We start from the raw sequence: 16,744 nt of genomic DNA on the forward strand, positions 1-16,744 counted from the left end.
TAATTCCCACCGAATCGACCGTCACTACAACTCGATCGTAACTTGTCGAAGTCAGGGCATAACGACTCCGTTTATCACGGGCGACGCCGACTACTGAAGAAAAGCGGACTTAGCCGCCGCCGAGTCGCCTCTTATCGCAAACTCAAGAACTCCTACAACAAGCGAAGTTCATCCTAGGTCTTTTCAACCCGGTGACCTAGTGCTCAAAAAGACGCAGGATCGACTCCAAGTTAGCACCCACATGGGAAGGCCCCTACATAGTGGAACGCGTCGCCGGCAATGGAGCATACCGATAAGAACCCAAGAGGGGAAGATGTTGCCTCGACCTTTGAATACTTATCTATCCAAAAAATTTTATCAAGAGCGCCATTCATGTTGTAAATCTTTGTTTTCATTAATGTAAGACAAGTTTTGACCGGCCGACCGATACTATCTACTCCAATTTTGTTTAGTTATTTCTAGGATCGACTATTTGCGAACGCACGCGTATGCTAGCTCATAGCCTAGCCTCCAATTTTGTTACGCCGAGGACCTATATTTCTAGGATCGACTACAACGCCTTCAATCCGAACGCCTCGAGCCACAGAAAGCGCATACCTATATTTCTCGACTACACGAGAACGCTCATGTGCTACATAGCCTCTCCAATTTTGTTACGCCGAGGACCTATATTTCTAGGATCGACTACACGAAACGCCTCACCGAAAGCATGTACTCTCGTGAGCTCACAGTGCTACATAGCCTCTCCAATTTTGTTACGCCGAGGACCTATATTTCTAGGATCGACTACACGAGAACGCCTCAAATGAAAGCGCATACCTCGTGAGCTCACAGCTACATAGCCTCTCCAATTTTGTTACGCCGAGGACCTATATTTCTAGGATCGACTACACGAGAACGCCTCCAGGAAAGCACATAGCCTCCACTCCTGTTAAGCTCTCGCTACATAGCCTCTACAATTCTTGTTACGCCGAGGGCCTATATTTCTAGGGTCGACCATAACGAGAACACTCTCCTCGAAAGCAAACGCCTCCTTTTAGGATCTCACAGCACCATAACCCATCCAGCCCATCCAGCCTCGCCACATCAACGACCTATATTTCTAGGGTCAACTACTTAACAGACGATATTTCTAAGATCAAGATATTAGTTACACAAAAACACACAGCAAAGATGCATACACATCCAAAACAACGCTACATGACAATACGCCATCACAACTACGCCCACCGATCTGCCGATTACCCAGAAATCCAGATCGATGATCATTACAAAAATTCAACAAGTCTTGAACCGCCACTTTCGTGGAAACCACCCTCCTGAAAAAAGTCGAATCGCCAGTGCAAGCCCGAAAACACAGCTCTATTGTTTGCTCCCGTGATAAGAGAGAGGAATGTAGACTATATTCACAACTTATTTTACTTTACAGAGACGACGATGATCACCTTATCAATTTTCAAGAATGACATGCTTGTCTTCCGGTCGCGCTTAGTCGGCAAGCAAAGATGTCGAAATGAACCTCACCAGGTCATACTTTTTTCGGCCCAGAGCGCATAGGCGATACAGCTTCAAGATATGCCTTCTTCGCTTTTCGCCACACCTTCCGACATTTCTTCGCGATAAGCCGTCACAACCGCCAGCCCGCTTTCCAAATTACCACATCCGACACCAAGATAAATAAGCTTCAAGAAGCTACGCTTCGGGTACTTGGTGGACATATCATCCAGCTTCTTCTTGTCCACCCCCACGCAGCTCGCAGATCAACCCCAAATTCCACGCATGGTTACCACTAGTCTCGTAACGCCGACAAAGATCTTTCAAATTTTATCATACCCTCGCGAGAAACCGCATGAACATAGTTAGAACACCGTGACTCCCGAAGTCGGTACAACAAAAGCTATCAAGAACTCACCAAACAAGCGCCATATCCATCGCCCCCAAAGTAGTGTCCCCATGTCCTCGTCCTCAACTTCTGCTTTATCACCATCTAGCACAATCCCCTTCAGAACGCTGGTCGCTATGGGGGCCGAGTGAAAGCTACAATCCGAGCGCTTCACCATCCGCTTCTTCCCCGCCTTTTCCTGTGTAGTAGAATTCGCTCCCCACGTCCTTACATGGCGGGGCCGAACTCTCACCTCTATCGGGCGACCTGCCCCCCACTCGTTCTTTCCGACGAGCGACCACCAAATTTTCGCCCACTTCGGCTGGGCGACTGAAGACAATCCGCCAGGGCGACTATCTCTCCTTGCTCGCTTATGACCCTTCGCTTCCATCAAAGAACCTTCCTCTTCCCTCGATCGCCATGAACATGAGGCTCAAACTCCATTTCCTCCATTGATAGAGGGACGCTTTCTCTCACAAACGCATCGACATCTAGCCATCTTACCCTAGCGTTAAAAAAGTTGCAACAAAGAAAGTTAATACTTACTCTAGGTATTTCTCAAACCGAATAACACGATAGAGAAGAAGCACATACCATGAACAAGCGCATGTAAAAAACAAAAGGCAAGAGCAGAGCAACGATGAGGAAGGAAAGCTTAGGCAAAACAATGACAAAACCTCTTGATGATATGTGGAGAAGCGGTTTATATTCCTTAGGAAACGCTCTTTTCCTAAGTGCCTCATTATCACCTTTGAGACGCCAAACGCCATCCGCCTCGCCATCATTATGTCCCATGAACCGCCAGTTCTCCCTACACGCGTCATGCACGCGAACGGAACACCGCAGCTTGGCGGCGATCAATCCAGAGTAATTCGACCGCATCTCGAGCCGACTCAAATGATCCGATGCTCACGCCAAGGCCGCGACTTCGCAATCTCAAGCACTCCAACAACAGACGCCCCCCATTTTACCAATCATAAGTAAGGAGGTCGCCACCACAATGGGCCTACCACGCTCCATTCTAAGCCGCGGTCATCCTACATCACTATGAGCGGGCGCACGACTCGCATATACACACAACACAAACTATTTACCATCGTGATATAAACAAGGGAAGTTCGTTTAATAGCTTTTATCAGATAGCCTTTCGGTTGTTGAGCCGAAGTCACCGAGATTACTCAGAAATCCAACCCGCCCCACACGAAGTTCGCCACATTCGCTACCCCCGATCGCCAAAAAACACCTACTTGTTCGTATTACAAGATAATAAACATAAGAAAGGCGAACCGCCTGTGTTACCCTGTGAAAACCGGGGCCTATATCAGATCAAAGACATAAGCCGATAAAAAGACAAAGAACAAATTTTACAACTCGGCCATCCCCACCACATTCACTACTCCTCCACGCCAAACGCTTTCATCGACCTCGAATTCTCCCGTCCACAATGATCGCTATGCCATCCAACTCTAAGCTCATCATCGCATCGTGTGCAACGGCTTTCAAATTTCGAGCCACCCCGCCAGCACGCCATAAGAGGCAATCGCCCCACCGACATCCCCTTTGAACCTCCTCCACCGAGGGGACGGACGCACAAATGGGCGTGTTCCTCCTTCAAGGCATTGTAGTCGGCCTCCGCTTCAACGGTTCAAGGCCCAGCCGCGGTCATATAGGCCCGATTAAGCGCCCCGAAAGCAACCTTCTTGGTGCAAAGGCGGCGTCGCTCAAATTCTCCCAATTCCACGGTAAGCGCTCGCGACATTATCTTCAGCAAATTCTTCTAGCTTTTTGCCTCAAATCTTCCGGCTCAGATCTTTCAACATCTTGGCCAGATTCAACGCTTCACGAGTTCTCTTCAAATCTTCCAGCCTCGCTCCCATCTCATGAAGCGCCCGACATTTTTCAGCTCCTCACCCAAATTTCAAAGACTATTTCCTATCCGATTCTCAATAATCATGCGATCTCTTTCAACTTCGAATCCCACCACCACCGCACGAACATACACATGGTTAGCACAACAACAATTTGCATAAGCAAGCAAGTACCTCGGGATGAAGTTATAGGCATACCACGATTGCGCAATTTCCATTCGCTTCAAGTTGTCGGGCTAACCCTTCATCTCTAGCTCTCATGGTTGCCATCCGTGAGCTATTTGTTCTAGCAAACAACCCGCTATCTTATCGATCCGGCGCTAGCCGCTTCGCTTTCAAGCAGGCCATGCGCCCATTCGCCCGGATAGACAAAATGTCCTTCCAGATCGTCCAGACGCGCCACCGCTTTTCGATTAAGCCTTTACGTGGGGCCTTGGCCTTTTCACCGGATCGATCGCGGCCCCAGCCGCAGATAACCGGACCCCACTCCAAAAGTGGCCAAGTCCATGACCCGCGCCAGTCGGGCTCCACTACGGCGAGATACCGCGGCCCCACCACCCACCATCGATCCGCCCGCGCTAGCACCATCTTCACGAGCATGTCGAAGCTACTTTCGCAGCTCGCCCCGCCCCGCCAGAGGCATCAGCGGCCTCCTCTCCGACCCGCCCCTAGCACGAAGCAAATAAAACCACCGGGCTCCAACTCTACAGAGCCTCGATCGAACCCCATTCAGCCGACCGCCTCGATCCTCCAAACTCCTGCGGTTCCCCACTAACAGCCGCCTTTGCCCCCCACCTCCGCCTCTCCTCGTGGTTATCGATCACTTTGTACGCTTCTCCATCACCCTCGCTTGCGCTCGACTTAGAGCCCGCCTTTTTGTACCTTCCTCTTCTCCCGGATCGCAGCCCCTCCCTTTTCCTCAAAGAAATGAGCAACCTCGGCAACTTCGCTTTGTTTTTCAAAGACGAGTCACCGAGCGAATCTTTCTATCTCCCCACGATCGGTTCACGCTTCACGTAAAACTCGCAGCCTAAAGCAAAACAAAGACTGTTAGAGCAGCGGCTATCAAACGCTCAAAAATAACAAATGTAAAAGTATTCCTACCCACCGGATATGTTACAAATCCTAGTTTGCGATACACCCGCCACACAAGAATTGCCAACTAGCAACAACGGTCTCTTAGTCCAGCCTCATTGCTTACTCCATCGACACCGCAGAACGCTGCGCCATGGTTTGCAAGCTAAAGTTCATGTTCCCCGATCGACGATCACATAGTGCTCCACTATATCGATACACCTATGTCATATTCCCCACTCGCTTCAAAGAGGTCGAACACCTTAAATAATCGCCGTGTTACCCACGAACCGACAGGGCGACTTCCAACAAAGCGCCAAGAAGTCGATACCGCTTTCGAACGGTATGTGCATCCGCGCCTCACCGGGCCCTCACAGATTATAACTCCACCGCTCGGGCGGGTTATACTCCTCACTACTTAACATTTTCACTTTCGGGCCGTGGTCAGATATCTCCGTGTCGTGACATTAATCCCATACGCCGCCTCACCGGGGAAGAGTTAGCAAAGACGACGGTTCACTCTTCTAGGGGGCACATCGCTGATGCCGACCTCTCCCCTCGACCGACGTATTAGCCACGCCATCTCCTCGACCGAGATCGGGCGCTACCCCCCCATCCTATCTTCTTCTTCTAACTCAACCCCACGCCAACACTTTACCGATTCTTCATCCTCGTGACTCTCTCCACAACTCAAAGATATCTCTGGACCTCCTCCCACCGAAAGTGTCATCGAATCGACATTATAACAACCCTTTTCTATCAAAGATTCAGCTTCTAAACCCTATAGCCTTTACAATAACCTACTTACTTAAAATAACGAACCGGACAGAGGAAAGCAAATGGAAATGGGAAAAAAAATGACAGAGCACTCACCGAAAACCCTAGTCGGGGCGCTTTGAAGAAGAAAAAAACACGGCAACTTTTTTCAGATTCCAAATCTGATTTTGTATAAACCGCCCGCTCAGCTACCAAGGAGTAATCATTACATCCTACGCTTATAGCCCGCACACGTTTCCAAGACATCGCCCTTTCAAAGCCCCCGCGATAACGCTGACATCGTTTCGCTTCAACCGCTACGATTCTCACGTGCACGTAAGATACAACTACCTTTTTCCCCGCCAGCCACCACCAGGCCACAATATTCAAAAGTGGCGCTCCACCACCGGTTCATCCACTCATGTTAGCTCACGCTCCACCACGCCGTCCGACTCTTTTCTCAAGAAGAAAGGCTTTTCCCCTTACACCAACACCCCTACCGGTAGGGTCAGGGGGGAGCGATATCCCTCATAGGGCATCGTGACTCGCGGGAGCATAAGCGAACCAAGATAGCGAACTCCAAGACAGACTCGAGAACAAAATTTAAAGCAGCACTCATAGATTAATCCAAGGCGACCTCCAAGACCGACCTTCGAGTAGCTCGAGTAGGTGGTGCGAACGAAGACATCTCAAGATTTAACACTTCATCAATATAGAACGCCCTGATAGAAACACATCCCACACCGGGGTAATGATTGCCAATATCTTAGTGGTAATCTCAACACCGAAAATAGGGACTACCGTGATCTACCCCCAATCATAAATGGATCCAACCTAACACTCATCCGCGATCTCCACCCTACATTTGTACAAAAGAATACACGTCGGAAGGATCTCCTCTCTCAAAACTCTATAAATACCACCCACCGGAACTACGCCGACTGATTCTTCTCTCCCCGTAAAAAGGAAAAACGAGAAGATACGTGGCGCTTAAACTTCACAAATGACCTCGGTCCACATCAAAAATCCTAACCCTTCCCGTTCATCCTAGTAGTAATTAGGAGAAAACCAAAACGCTCCTTTACACTCAGTACACAACTTAAACTCTCCTTAGGAGAAACTATAGTAGTCATCCCAAAACACACTTCAAGTAAAGCTTTACGTATAGAACAGTTGTAGTAAAGTTGATGAAGTGAAGTGTTAGGGGCCATTTGTTTTTGCCTCTTATAAGACCTTGAGGTCTTATAACCTCTTATAAGATGTGGCCCAGTGATTTTGGACATTTTTTTTGTTTGTTTTTTGCCTCTTATAAGAGGCATTCTACTAGAAATGTCTTATAAGAGGCTCCAATTCTATAAGTACCAAAATTAGATCTACTTCAATTCTATAAGTCTTATAACTTGAAAAATGACTCAAACACCTCCGGCCCATATACCCCAAATTTCATTTATCTCTTCTTCCATTTTCATTATCTTATTTTCCAAATAACTCTATTACTCTAACCACCACCGATTACCACCACCACTGCCGCCACTGCCACCACCACCATCACCACCACCACTACCACCACCATCATTACCTCCACCACCACTACCATCGAACTATTAAGAGACTATCACCACCACCACCACTACTACCGTACTATTATGACCAATATTATCACCTCCACTACCACCACCACCGTACTATTAAAACTATCACCACCACCACCACCGTGCTATTAAGACATCCACCACTTCTACTACCACCACCATCATCATGCTATTAAAACCAATATCATCACCTCCACTACCACCACCACCGTGCTATTAAGACCACTACCACTACCACCGCCAATTAAGGTAGTTTCCTAAAATTGATATTCTAATTATCAAAATTGATTTGAAATCGAAAACCAAACTATACGTTTATTTCAAATTAATATATTCAAGTTAAATGTGATGTAAAGTAGGGTTATATTTGTCAATTAACCATCTATAAGATGTCATGTATTTGTTTTTTTTCTATTTTACAAGTCTTTATAAGAGGAACTTAAAATTAAAAACAAACCACTTTATAAGACCATCTTATAAGACCCTCTTATAACACATGGTCTTATAAGACCCTCTTATAACTTAACCCAAAAAAACAAATAGCCCCTTAATGTGTGATATATAGCACTTGAACTTAAACTATATATATGTGTTTGGGTGTGTGAATGAAGAGCAAAAAAAGATACTGTCGACAAGTTGTTTCAAAAGGTCCAAACCAAAATCTAGGCTTAGGTAACACCGATGGTCAGTAGGTAATGTGGACGTGGACTAAAGTGAGTGCAGAGCAACTCCTTTCACGATTTGCATTCTGCAACACCTCGTTGTATAGTGTCGTGTCAAAATTGTCAGTTGTGATAAGTTGATAACTGATAACTGATAACTCCTTGAAAGGTGTACCACGGTTGCACCTATCTAATTTTCCATCGTTCTTGTTTTTCTTTCGGTGATCCATAGAGATAAGATAGGGTAATCTTCTTAGAGATATTCTTTGTTCCCCTTTTCCAAGCTGTCTCCAAATAATTTAATGAATAAAAAAATTGGGAACCAACAGCCAGTTCTGTCTTTTCTATGTGATACCACACATATCCATGTTACCTTCACCATCATTTTGGTTGGTTATAATAGATAGCTAGCTACCAGTCAAAAGGAATCAAAATGTCCCACGTCCTGTATGAATATTACGTGAGCAGTTAGCCAGTGGCACACATGCTCCTACTTTCTATATAAATCAGCCCATCAGTCAATCTTTCTCTAATATACTATTTGATTTAGAGTTTCTTACAGCACACACAAGTCACAGACCATGGTGGTGAAGGTGCATGGTCCTACTTTTACTGCAGCAACTAGAAGAGTTCTAGCTTGCTTGATCGAGAAGGGAATTGATTATGATATTGTACCTCTTGATTTGTTGAATCGAGCACACAAAGATCCTGAATACCTCAAGTTACAGGTACATTTTTTTTCTGGTCCATTCTTTAACTCTTTGTATGATTAACTTTCTGTTGAAGTGACTACTTATTAAAGATCTTATTTGATATGTTTATACAAAGAAAAAAATGTCCACATAGATCATGTTATATGGTAATGTTACAATTTTTGGTACACTCGTAGTTGTATAGGAGTGTTCTAGTGACTTGTAGAATTCCTAGGTAATATAGTGCCCCGTCTACTTCATATTTCATATTGGGCAGCCTCGCAAGTTGCTCTTAATTCTCCTATCAAGTACTCCACAACAAACAAATTAATACGCAGTGAATTGACGATTTATAATGTCCATTCTTGCAGCCTTTCGGAGTTGTACCTGTTATAGAAGATGGGGATTTTACACTTTATGGTAAGCTCATATCGTAAACCACCACACAAGAACTATAAGATGGCCATTCTGTATATGTTTTAGGACATTTCGATTAGTACTAAAGGGTGGCTTGGGTTTTAAATATGCAGAATCAAGAGCAATTCTAAGATACTATGCCGAGAAGTACAAGTCAGAAGGGACAGAGCTGCTAGGGAAGACTGTTGAGGAGAGGGGGGTTGTTGAACAATGGCTAGAGGTTGAAGGCCAGAATTACCATCCACCTATTGATACTCTAATTGTGCACCTAAAGGTCTTCCCTAAGATGGGTGTCCCAGCAGATATGAAACTTGTTGAAGAGAGTGAAGAGAAGCTTGCGAAGGTGTTGGACATTTATGAAGAGAGGCTCTCAAAGAGCAAGTACTTAGCTGGGGACTTCTTTAGCCTGGCTGATCTCTCACACCTTCCAGCCACAGAGTATTTGGTGAATGATATTGGGAAGGATTACATGATAAGGGATAGGAAGCATGTGAGTGCTTGGTGGGATGATATCAGTAGCAGGCCATCTTGGAAGAAGGTTCTCCAACTCTAAGGGCGTCAATGTGGAATAAGAATGCTAGGTTACTTTCTTTCTTTGATCGTTTTTGGACTGGGACTTCTTTGTTTGTTTTGATAGTAAGCAAATCATTGGTGATTGTTCAACTTCTTTATCAAATTCAAACATCATTTTAAGTCTCCAAGTAGAGTAATAAAATAAAAAGTTGTTCTACTCAGAATTGTTATTAACATGTTGTTTCCACATTATCACAGGCTCACAGCAAATCTAACAGCAGACGTCACTAATATATATAAAAGAATGATGTATACAAACCTTATAGACCTAACTCTATTCTTCAGATACATGCAAATACAAAAGATCCCCTCCATTCTCCAAGAACTTTCTCCTCCACAGAGGAAAGAAAAATGCATTTCTTCCAAAACCGTGGTAATGTGGACATGGACTAAAGTGAAGTCTACCAAGTAAAAGTGCTCACCTCTTATCTAAGGGATTGGTACAGAGCAACTCCTTTCACGATTTGCATTCTGCAACACTCGCTGTATAGTGTGGTGTCAAAATTGTCAGTTGTGATAACTGATAACTCTTTGAAAGGTGTTACACGGTTGCACCTATCTAATTTTCTATCGTTCTTGTTTTTCTTTTTTCTTTTTTTTTTTGAAACAAACATTGCATTGTAGACTGGACTGGACGTTATAGAAGCAGAGTTTCACCGACATGGGAACTCTATCACTACTAGCAGACGATAAATTAGACTTGGCTGATTCAGTCGTCATGAGATGTGCATGCTGAATCAAGCCCCTAACCCCTAGGACAATAAACAAACTTGCAGTAGCTAAAAGATAGTTTGAGATTCCTAATCTCGTGCAAAAAATAAACCCAAAAGACTCCATGACACATTAGCAGATTCTCCATTAAGATCCTGGACTATGCTCTTGCTATCTGAGCAAACGACTGGCCTTTCAACATTTTGCTGAAGGGCTTGTTCCAATCCTGCTTTTCTATGTGATACCACACATACTCAACCCTTTTTCATGGTGTAGTACGGGTGCTTTACATAGGCCCACTCCATGCCACCTTTTCAAACAACTCGTGTCTTGGGTCTTGGTACTTCAAATCCAAGCATCACAATACCAAGTTTCGAGCAATCCTATCTATATTAATATCCGTTTCTCCCAAGATGCTCATAGTGAGCCACATCAGCAAAATTTTTAAAATAGTCTCTATTTGAAAAATAATTACTTGCCTTCTTACCAAACTAACCCTGAATTTGGCCTGCTATCTAATTTAATATAAATTAAAATTGTCCTTTCATGTGTTATGCTAAAACAAAAAACAAAGCTACGCATTATTTCATTATTTCAAATGTCCGCATGGGATAAAAAAAAACAAATTCTAAAAAACAATGGATTAGTTAATTGATATGTATTAGTTATTGGATATGGATATGGATATGTATTAGTTAATAGTAGGGGTGGGCAATGGGCCGGGTCGGGCTAGCCCGGCCCTAAACATTTAAAGCCCTTAAGATATTAGGGTCGGGTCTCCTACCCTAAAGTCGACATAGGGCGGGTCGGGCCGGGTCACAAGTCGAAACCTCAAGCTCGACCACGACCCCCAAATTTCTTTAAAGGCTTTTTAGGGTTAGGGCTTTAGGGCCGGCCTATATATTTTTTTTTTCTACATCGGGTTTAAAACTCATTTATATTACAAAAATGTCACATAATCTACAAACTCAAAGTCCAACTAATCTAAGTAATAATCCCGTGATAAGTCAAAATTTAAAATCACATCCACAATCTAATGAGAATCAAGTCGTGAGGTTTCTATTTTGTTCTTCCTCTTGACTCAAACCTCACTAAAATTACATTTAACATTGAAATACATGACAAATAATTATATTATCATTTTAAAGGAAGAAAGTAATATATATAAAGAAGAAACATAATAGTTTTGGTTAAATGGTGGAAGTTGTTAAACTATTTGTAATATCATAAATTATTTCTATAATAGATTCAAACAAATATAATATTACCTTTTTTCTAATTTAAAAGTGATTCAAGCTTTGTATATGGAAATGAAAATATTGGCTTTTGAACAGTGATGGAGAAGGTTTGAGATTACAAATGTCATTTTTCCTCGACAAAGGTTGTTTTGGTTTTATGTTACAAATGTCCGCCTCAGATTTTGCTTTAATGGTGTGGAAGGAAATCTTTAGTTTTAGACTTGGCTTGGATGTGAATAAAAATATAATTTATAAGAAATAAGTGAGAAAAAGAAATTGGTATAATAAGTTATGGACTTTGACTTGATGATCAAGGGAATAAAGTCTTTATTTTATTAAATTTAGTGCTTTCATTGTTCTTCACATGTAGGCTGTAAGTTAAAGTTTTTGTTATATAAAACAAGTTATTGGAAGCATCCTTGGGTGTAAGTGATAAATTACAAAAGGACAATGTTATTTTAATTGAAAATATTTAACAAAAGAGTTGGACAATTATAGATATGTGTATTTATAAATGAAAGTATGAAATAGGGGCGGTTAGGGCTTGGTTAGGGTCGAGCCTATGTTTTAGAATCTTAGCCACAGCCCCCCCGCCTCTAGAAGGCATTAGGTAGGGCGCCCTACCCTAAACTGTGAGGGCTTTAGTTGTGAGGGCTTTATAGGGCTTGTGGTCCCGGTCGGTCGGGTCGGGTTAGGGTCGTTAGGGCCAAATTCCCACCCCTAGTTAATAGATATGGATATGGATTAGTTAATGGATCATGATATGTATTACTTATTGGATATGGATATGTTAAACTTCCAAGTGCTTCCCCTTAAATATAGGCCCGCACATGATGGGTTTAAGAATAACAGCCCGACCACGTCGCCTGCTGCATGGCTAGTTATAGTCTTTGTATTGTGATACTTGATTTATTAGATGTGGTTGAGGGGTGTCAAAATCCCCCATTGATTGGGCTGAAAAACCTTTAAAATTAGGCCTTCATTATTTGTGGGCTGGGTCTACCCAGGCCCTCAAGCCTTTTAAGGGAGGGTAAGGGCCTAGACTTTGAAACTTAAACATTTCTTTAAGCCCGGCCATCATTAGGCCCTCAACATTTATCACATATATATTTAATAAATCTTCATACAATATATTTCATTTTAGCATTAATATACTACAAATCACTTAAAGGAACGTTTATCTCTTAAGTTTGTCAACTTTATAATTTCATTATAATATTTTATGAAATGAATTTAGTTGATCTTAATTGACTAATACAATTTTACCACGTTTTTTTTAGTAGTTTGAAGGTTTAATTGTGAAGTGCATTCAATTTTATCATTTTTAACTAATGTTTATACATTTATTTTGTAAATCAAATGTATAACATAGTATCCGACTCTCACGTTAGGCCCTCAAACCCGGCTCTTCAAGCCCTCTCGAGAGGGTTGAGGGGCGGGTAAAGGCTTCAAGATTTAAGTATTGGCCCGCCCCGACCTGGCCCTTAAAACAAGTGAAAGTAGGGCTGGCCCGGCCCTCAAAGCATGAGGGTTTCGTTGTTTGAGAGCCGAGCCAGCCCGACCCAGCCCAGCCCATTTGACACCACTACTGAGTGGTTCTATAATCCATAGAAAAACATGATCTGGACCATAACTGATAGGTTATTTATTAGCTGTAGAGACCACGCTAACTGATAGGAACTCTTTCATGTCAACGAGCTATAGAGGCAACACATTCGAATTGTGCTTGATTGTGAGTATATGGAAAGCTATTTACGCCAATGCACCACACAATCGATTGATAAGGATCCAATACGTTGACTTGTTGGATCAGCATTTCAAAACGAAAATTTCAGTTTTTCAAGTATGGGCAACAAAAATCATTATCTTCCGACACAGTCTGTTATGCAAAATTGCAAATACTAAAGATTTTAAATATCGACTATGATTCAGACACTGTTGACTATTATTTAAGGTCGTGTAATAGTGAAATGAGCTGATGGTGTTGGAGTATGAGAGACAGTGATTGGAATACAGTTACTGGATCATATTATTACAGTTTTCTAGCTTTATCCCCCAGAACTTAGGCCAATTAGTTTTACCCCCGTTCTTTCATCTAGAGGTTTACTCTCCAAGATTACACCACATTCAAGTCAACTGTTATCTTTTTAGTTAATGCATGTAAAAAGATTTCATTGCCCTTTGCCCTTTTAATAGTTTTATAGCTTTACTCCCAGAATTTAGATCAATTAGCTTTATCCCCCAGTTCTTTCATCTAGAGGTTTACCCCCAGGACTTAGGCCAATTAGCTTTACCCCCCTAGTTCTTTCATTTAGAGGTTTACCCCCCAGAAAAAACTCTAATGCCCTTTTCTAGGTATAATTACATAAATACTATGTGACTTTGACAAATACAAAATTAGAATTCAAATAATCTATGACACATGTCATGATCTTGTGAACTCTATCTGACAGTCATACACCATTTTAAGAGTATGGATGTCATTTGATAAGGATTGGTATATAACAAAATATATAAAATATATAATCTATTTATTTATTTTTTATTATATAAAATATTATATAAAATTATAAACTAATAATATAAAATTGTAATAACAAAATAATAATAATAAATGATAAATATATATATTTATACTAGTTTTTATAGTGGTAAAATGAATTATTCAAAGCAAATAAAATTTTAATTAATTTTAATTTTCGGATCGGATATTATCCGATATCCGATTCGGATATCTGAAATCGGATTCGGATAAATTTTTTAATATTTGTCGGATTCGGATACGGGTTCGGATATCGATATAAATTTTCGGATTCGGATTCGGATATAGCCATATCCAAATCCGAACCTATCCGTTTGCACCCCTAGATAGTAGTGATGGTGTATAACCGTTGGATATAGTTCACAAGACCGTGTCATGTGTCCTAGATGATTTGAATTCTAATTTTGTATTTGCCAAAGTCATAGGGTATTTATGTAATTATAACTAGAAAAGGGTTTTATAGTCTTTTCATTTGTCTTGACCAAAAACATTACGGTCAAACTCAATTGACTTGGATGTGTTGTGGTCTTGGGGGTAAACCTCTAAAATGAAAGAATTAGGAGGGTAAAGCTAATTGTCCTAAGCTCGGAGGTAAACCCTGATGAAAGAGCTTGGGGATAAAAGTTTTAATCGGCTTTAAGTTCAGGGGTAAAGTAAAACTATTAAAAGGGCATGACAATGAAAGTCTTTTTACACGCATCGACAAAAATAAGATACTTGATTTGGATGTGGTGTAATCTTGGAGAGTAAACCTCTAAAACGAAAGAACTTGGGGCGAAGCTAATTGGCCTAAGTTAGGGGATAAAGCTAGAAAACTATATTATTATTGGAGTTAATATAATATTTCCAGAATATCTCCATATCACGGAATATTTAAAATCTAATAACTATGTTTATCATGGACAAAAATAATCTAACTATGTAAAGATGTTCCAGAGATTTTGTATTAAATTGGTTACCTAAAAATTATGTGAATTTAATAATTAGTAATTTGATTGTAAATAAGTTTCTTAAAATTCTATGAATCAAAATGTTTTCCTATAGCTAGCAGTCAAAAGGAATCAAAATGTCCCACGAGATTCTTGCTTCACTCCTGTAGAAATATTAGGTGAGCAGTTAGCCAGTGGTACACATGCTCCTATTTTCTATATAAATCAGCCCATCAGTCAATCTTTCTCTAATATAGTATTTGATTTAGAGTTTCTTACAGCACACACAAGTCATAGACCATGGTGGTGAAGGTGCATGGTCCTGCTTTTGCTCCAGCAACTAGGAGAGTTCTAGCTTGCTTGATCGAGAAGGGAATTGATTATGAGATTGTACATGTTGATACGTTGAATGGAGCAAACAAAGATCCTAAATTCCTCAAGTTACAGGTACCTTTTTTTTCTGGTCCATTCTTTAACTCTTTGTATAATTAACTTTCTGTTGAACTGAGTGACTACTTATTAAAGATCTTATTTGATCTGTTTATGCAAAGAAAAAAATGTCAACATAGATCATGTTATATGGTAACGTTACAATTTTTGGTACACTCGTAGTCGTATAGGAGTGTTCTAGTGACTTGTAGAATTCCAAGTTGCTCTTAATTCTCCTTTCAAGTACTCCACAACAAACAAATTAATACATAGGATGCAGTGAATTGACGATTTATAATGTCCATTCTTGCAGCCTTTTGGAGTTGTACCTGTTATAGAAGATGGAGATTTTACACTTTATGGTAAGCTCATATCGTAAACCACCACACAAGAACTATAAGATGGCCATTCTGCATATGTTTTAGGACATTTCGATTGGTACTAAAGGGTGGCTTGGGTTTTAAATATGCAGAATCAAGAGCAATTCTAAGATACTATGCGGAGAAGTACAAGTCAGAAGGGACAGAGCTGCTAGGGAAGACTGTTGAGGAGAGGGGCCTTGTTGAACAATGGCTAGAGGTTGAAGGGCAGAATTACCATCCATCTATTTATAATCTACTTGTGCACCTCAAGTTCTTCCCTAAGATGGGTGTCCCAGTAGATATGAAACTTGTTGAAGAGAGTGAAGAGAAGCTTGCGAAGGTGTTGGACATTTATGAAGAGAGGCTCTCAAAGAGCAAGTACTTAGCTGGGGACTTCTTTAGCCTGGCTGATCTCTCACACCTTCCAGCCACAGAGTATTTGGTGAATGATATTGGGAAGGATTACATGATAAGGGATAGGAAGCATGTGAGTGCTTGGTGGGATGATATCAGTAGCAGGCCATCTTGGAAGAAGGTTCTCCAACTCTAAGGGCGTCAATGTGGAATAAGAATGCTAGGTTACTTTCTTTCTTTGATCGTTTTTGGACTGGGACTTCTTTGTTTGTTTTGATAGTAAGCAAATCATTGGTGATTGTTCAACTTCTTTATCAAATTTCAAACATCATTTTAAGTCTCCAAGTAGAGTAATAAAATAAAAAGTTGTTCTACTCAGAATTGTTATTAACATGTTGTTTCCACATTATCACAGGCTCACAGCAAATCTAACAGCAGAGGTCACTAATATATGTAAGAGAATGATGTATACAAACCTTATAGACCTAACTCTATTCTTCAGATACATGCAAATACAAAAGATCCCCTCCATTCTCCAAGAACTTTCTCCTCCACAGAGGAAAGAAAAATGCATTTCTTCCAAAACCGTGGTAATGTGGACATGGACTAAAGTGAAGTCTACCAAGTAAAAGTGCTCACCTCTTATCTAAGGGATTGGTACAT

General features: G+C 41.4%; 2 protein-coding genes across 2 annotated transcripts; both read left to right on the forward strand.

Moving 5' to 3' along the window:
- The first annotated feature begins 8,166 nt into the window (after nt 1-8,166).
- Nucleotides 8,167-9,677, forward strand: LOC147478786 (glutathione S-transferase F9-like). Its single transcript, XM_086584727.1, has 3 exons — nt 8,167-8,562; nt 8,898-8,946; nt 9,057-9,677. The coding sequence occupies exons 1-3, from the start codon at nt 8,416-8,418 to the stop codon at nt 9,494-9,496; spliced, it is 636 nt and encodes a 211-aa protein (XP_086440853.1). The 5' UTR covers nt 8,167-8,415; the 3' UTR covers nt 9,497-9,677.
- A 5,219-nt stretch (nt 9,678-14,896) lies between these two features.
- LOC147478787 (glutathione S-transferase F9-like) lies at nt 14,897-16,459 on the forward strand. Its single transcript, XM_086582483.1, has 3 exons — nt 14,897-15,383; nt 15,679-15,727; nt 15,838-16,459. The coding sequence occupies exons 1-3, from the start codon at nt 15,237-15,239 to the stop codon at nt 16,275-16,277; spliced, it is 636 nt and encodes a 211-aa protein (XP_086438609.1). The 5' UTR covers nt 14,897-15,236; the 3' UTR covers nt 16,278-16,459.
- Nucleotides 16,460-16,744: the final 285 nt, after the last annotated feature.

This window comes from Coptis chinensis, chromosome 9 (genome assembly GCF_015680905.1).
Source record: "Coptis chinensis isolate HL-2020 chromosome 9, ASM1568090v1, whole genome shotgun sequence".
NCBI lineage: Eukaryota > Viridiplantae > Streptophyta > Magnoliopsida > Ranunculales > Ranunculaceae > Coptis > Coptis chinensis.

Excerpts from the sequence above, each read along its gene's own strand:
- LOC147478786 (XM_086584727.1), top strand. The coding sequence starts at position 8,416 with ATGGTGGTGAAGGTGCATGGTCCTACTTTTACTGCAGCAACTAGAAGA. Across the intron at positions 8,563-8,897 it reads CTGAATACCTCAAGTTACAG|CCTTTCGGAGTTGTACCTGT; the intron begins GTACATTTTTTT and ends CCATTCTTGCAG. Across the intron at positions 8,947-9,056 it reads TGGGGATTTTACACTTTATG|AATCAAGAGCAATTCTAAGA; the intron begins GTAAGCTCATAT and ends TTAAATATGCAG.
- LOC147478787 (XM_086582483.1), top strand. The coding sequence starts at position 15,237 with ATGGTGGTGAAGGTGCATGGTCCTGCTTTTGCTCCAGCAACTAGGAGA. Across the intron at positions 15,384-15,678 it reads CTAAATTCCTCAAGTTACAG|CCTTTTGGAGTTGTACCTGT; the intron begins GTACCTTTTTTT and ends CCATTCTTGCAG. Across the intron at positions 15,728-15,837 it reads TGGAGATTTTACACTTTATG|AATCAAGAGCAATTCTAAGA; the intron begins GTAAGCTCATAT and ends TTAAATATGCAG.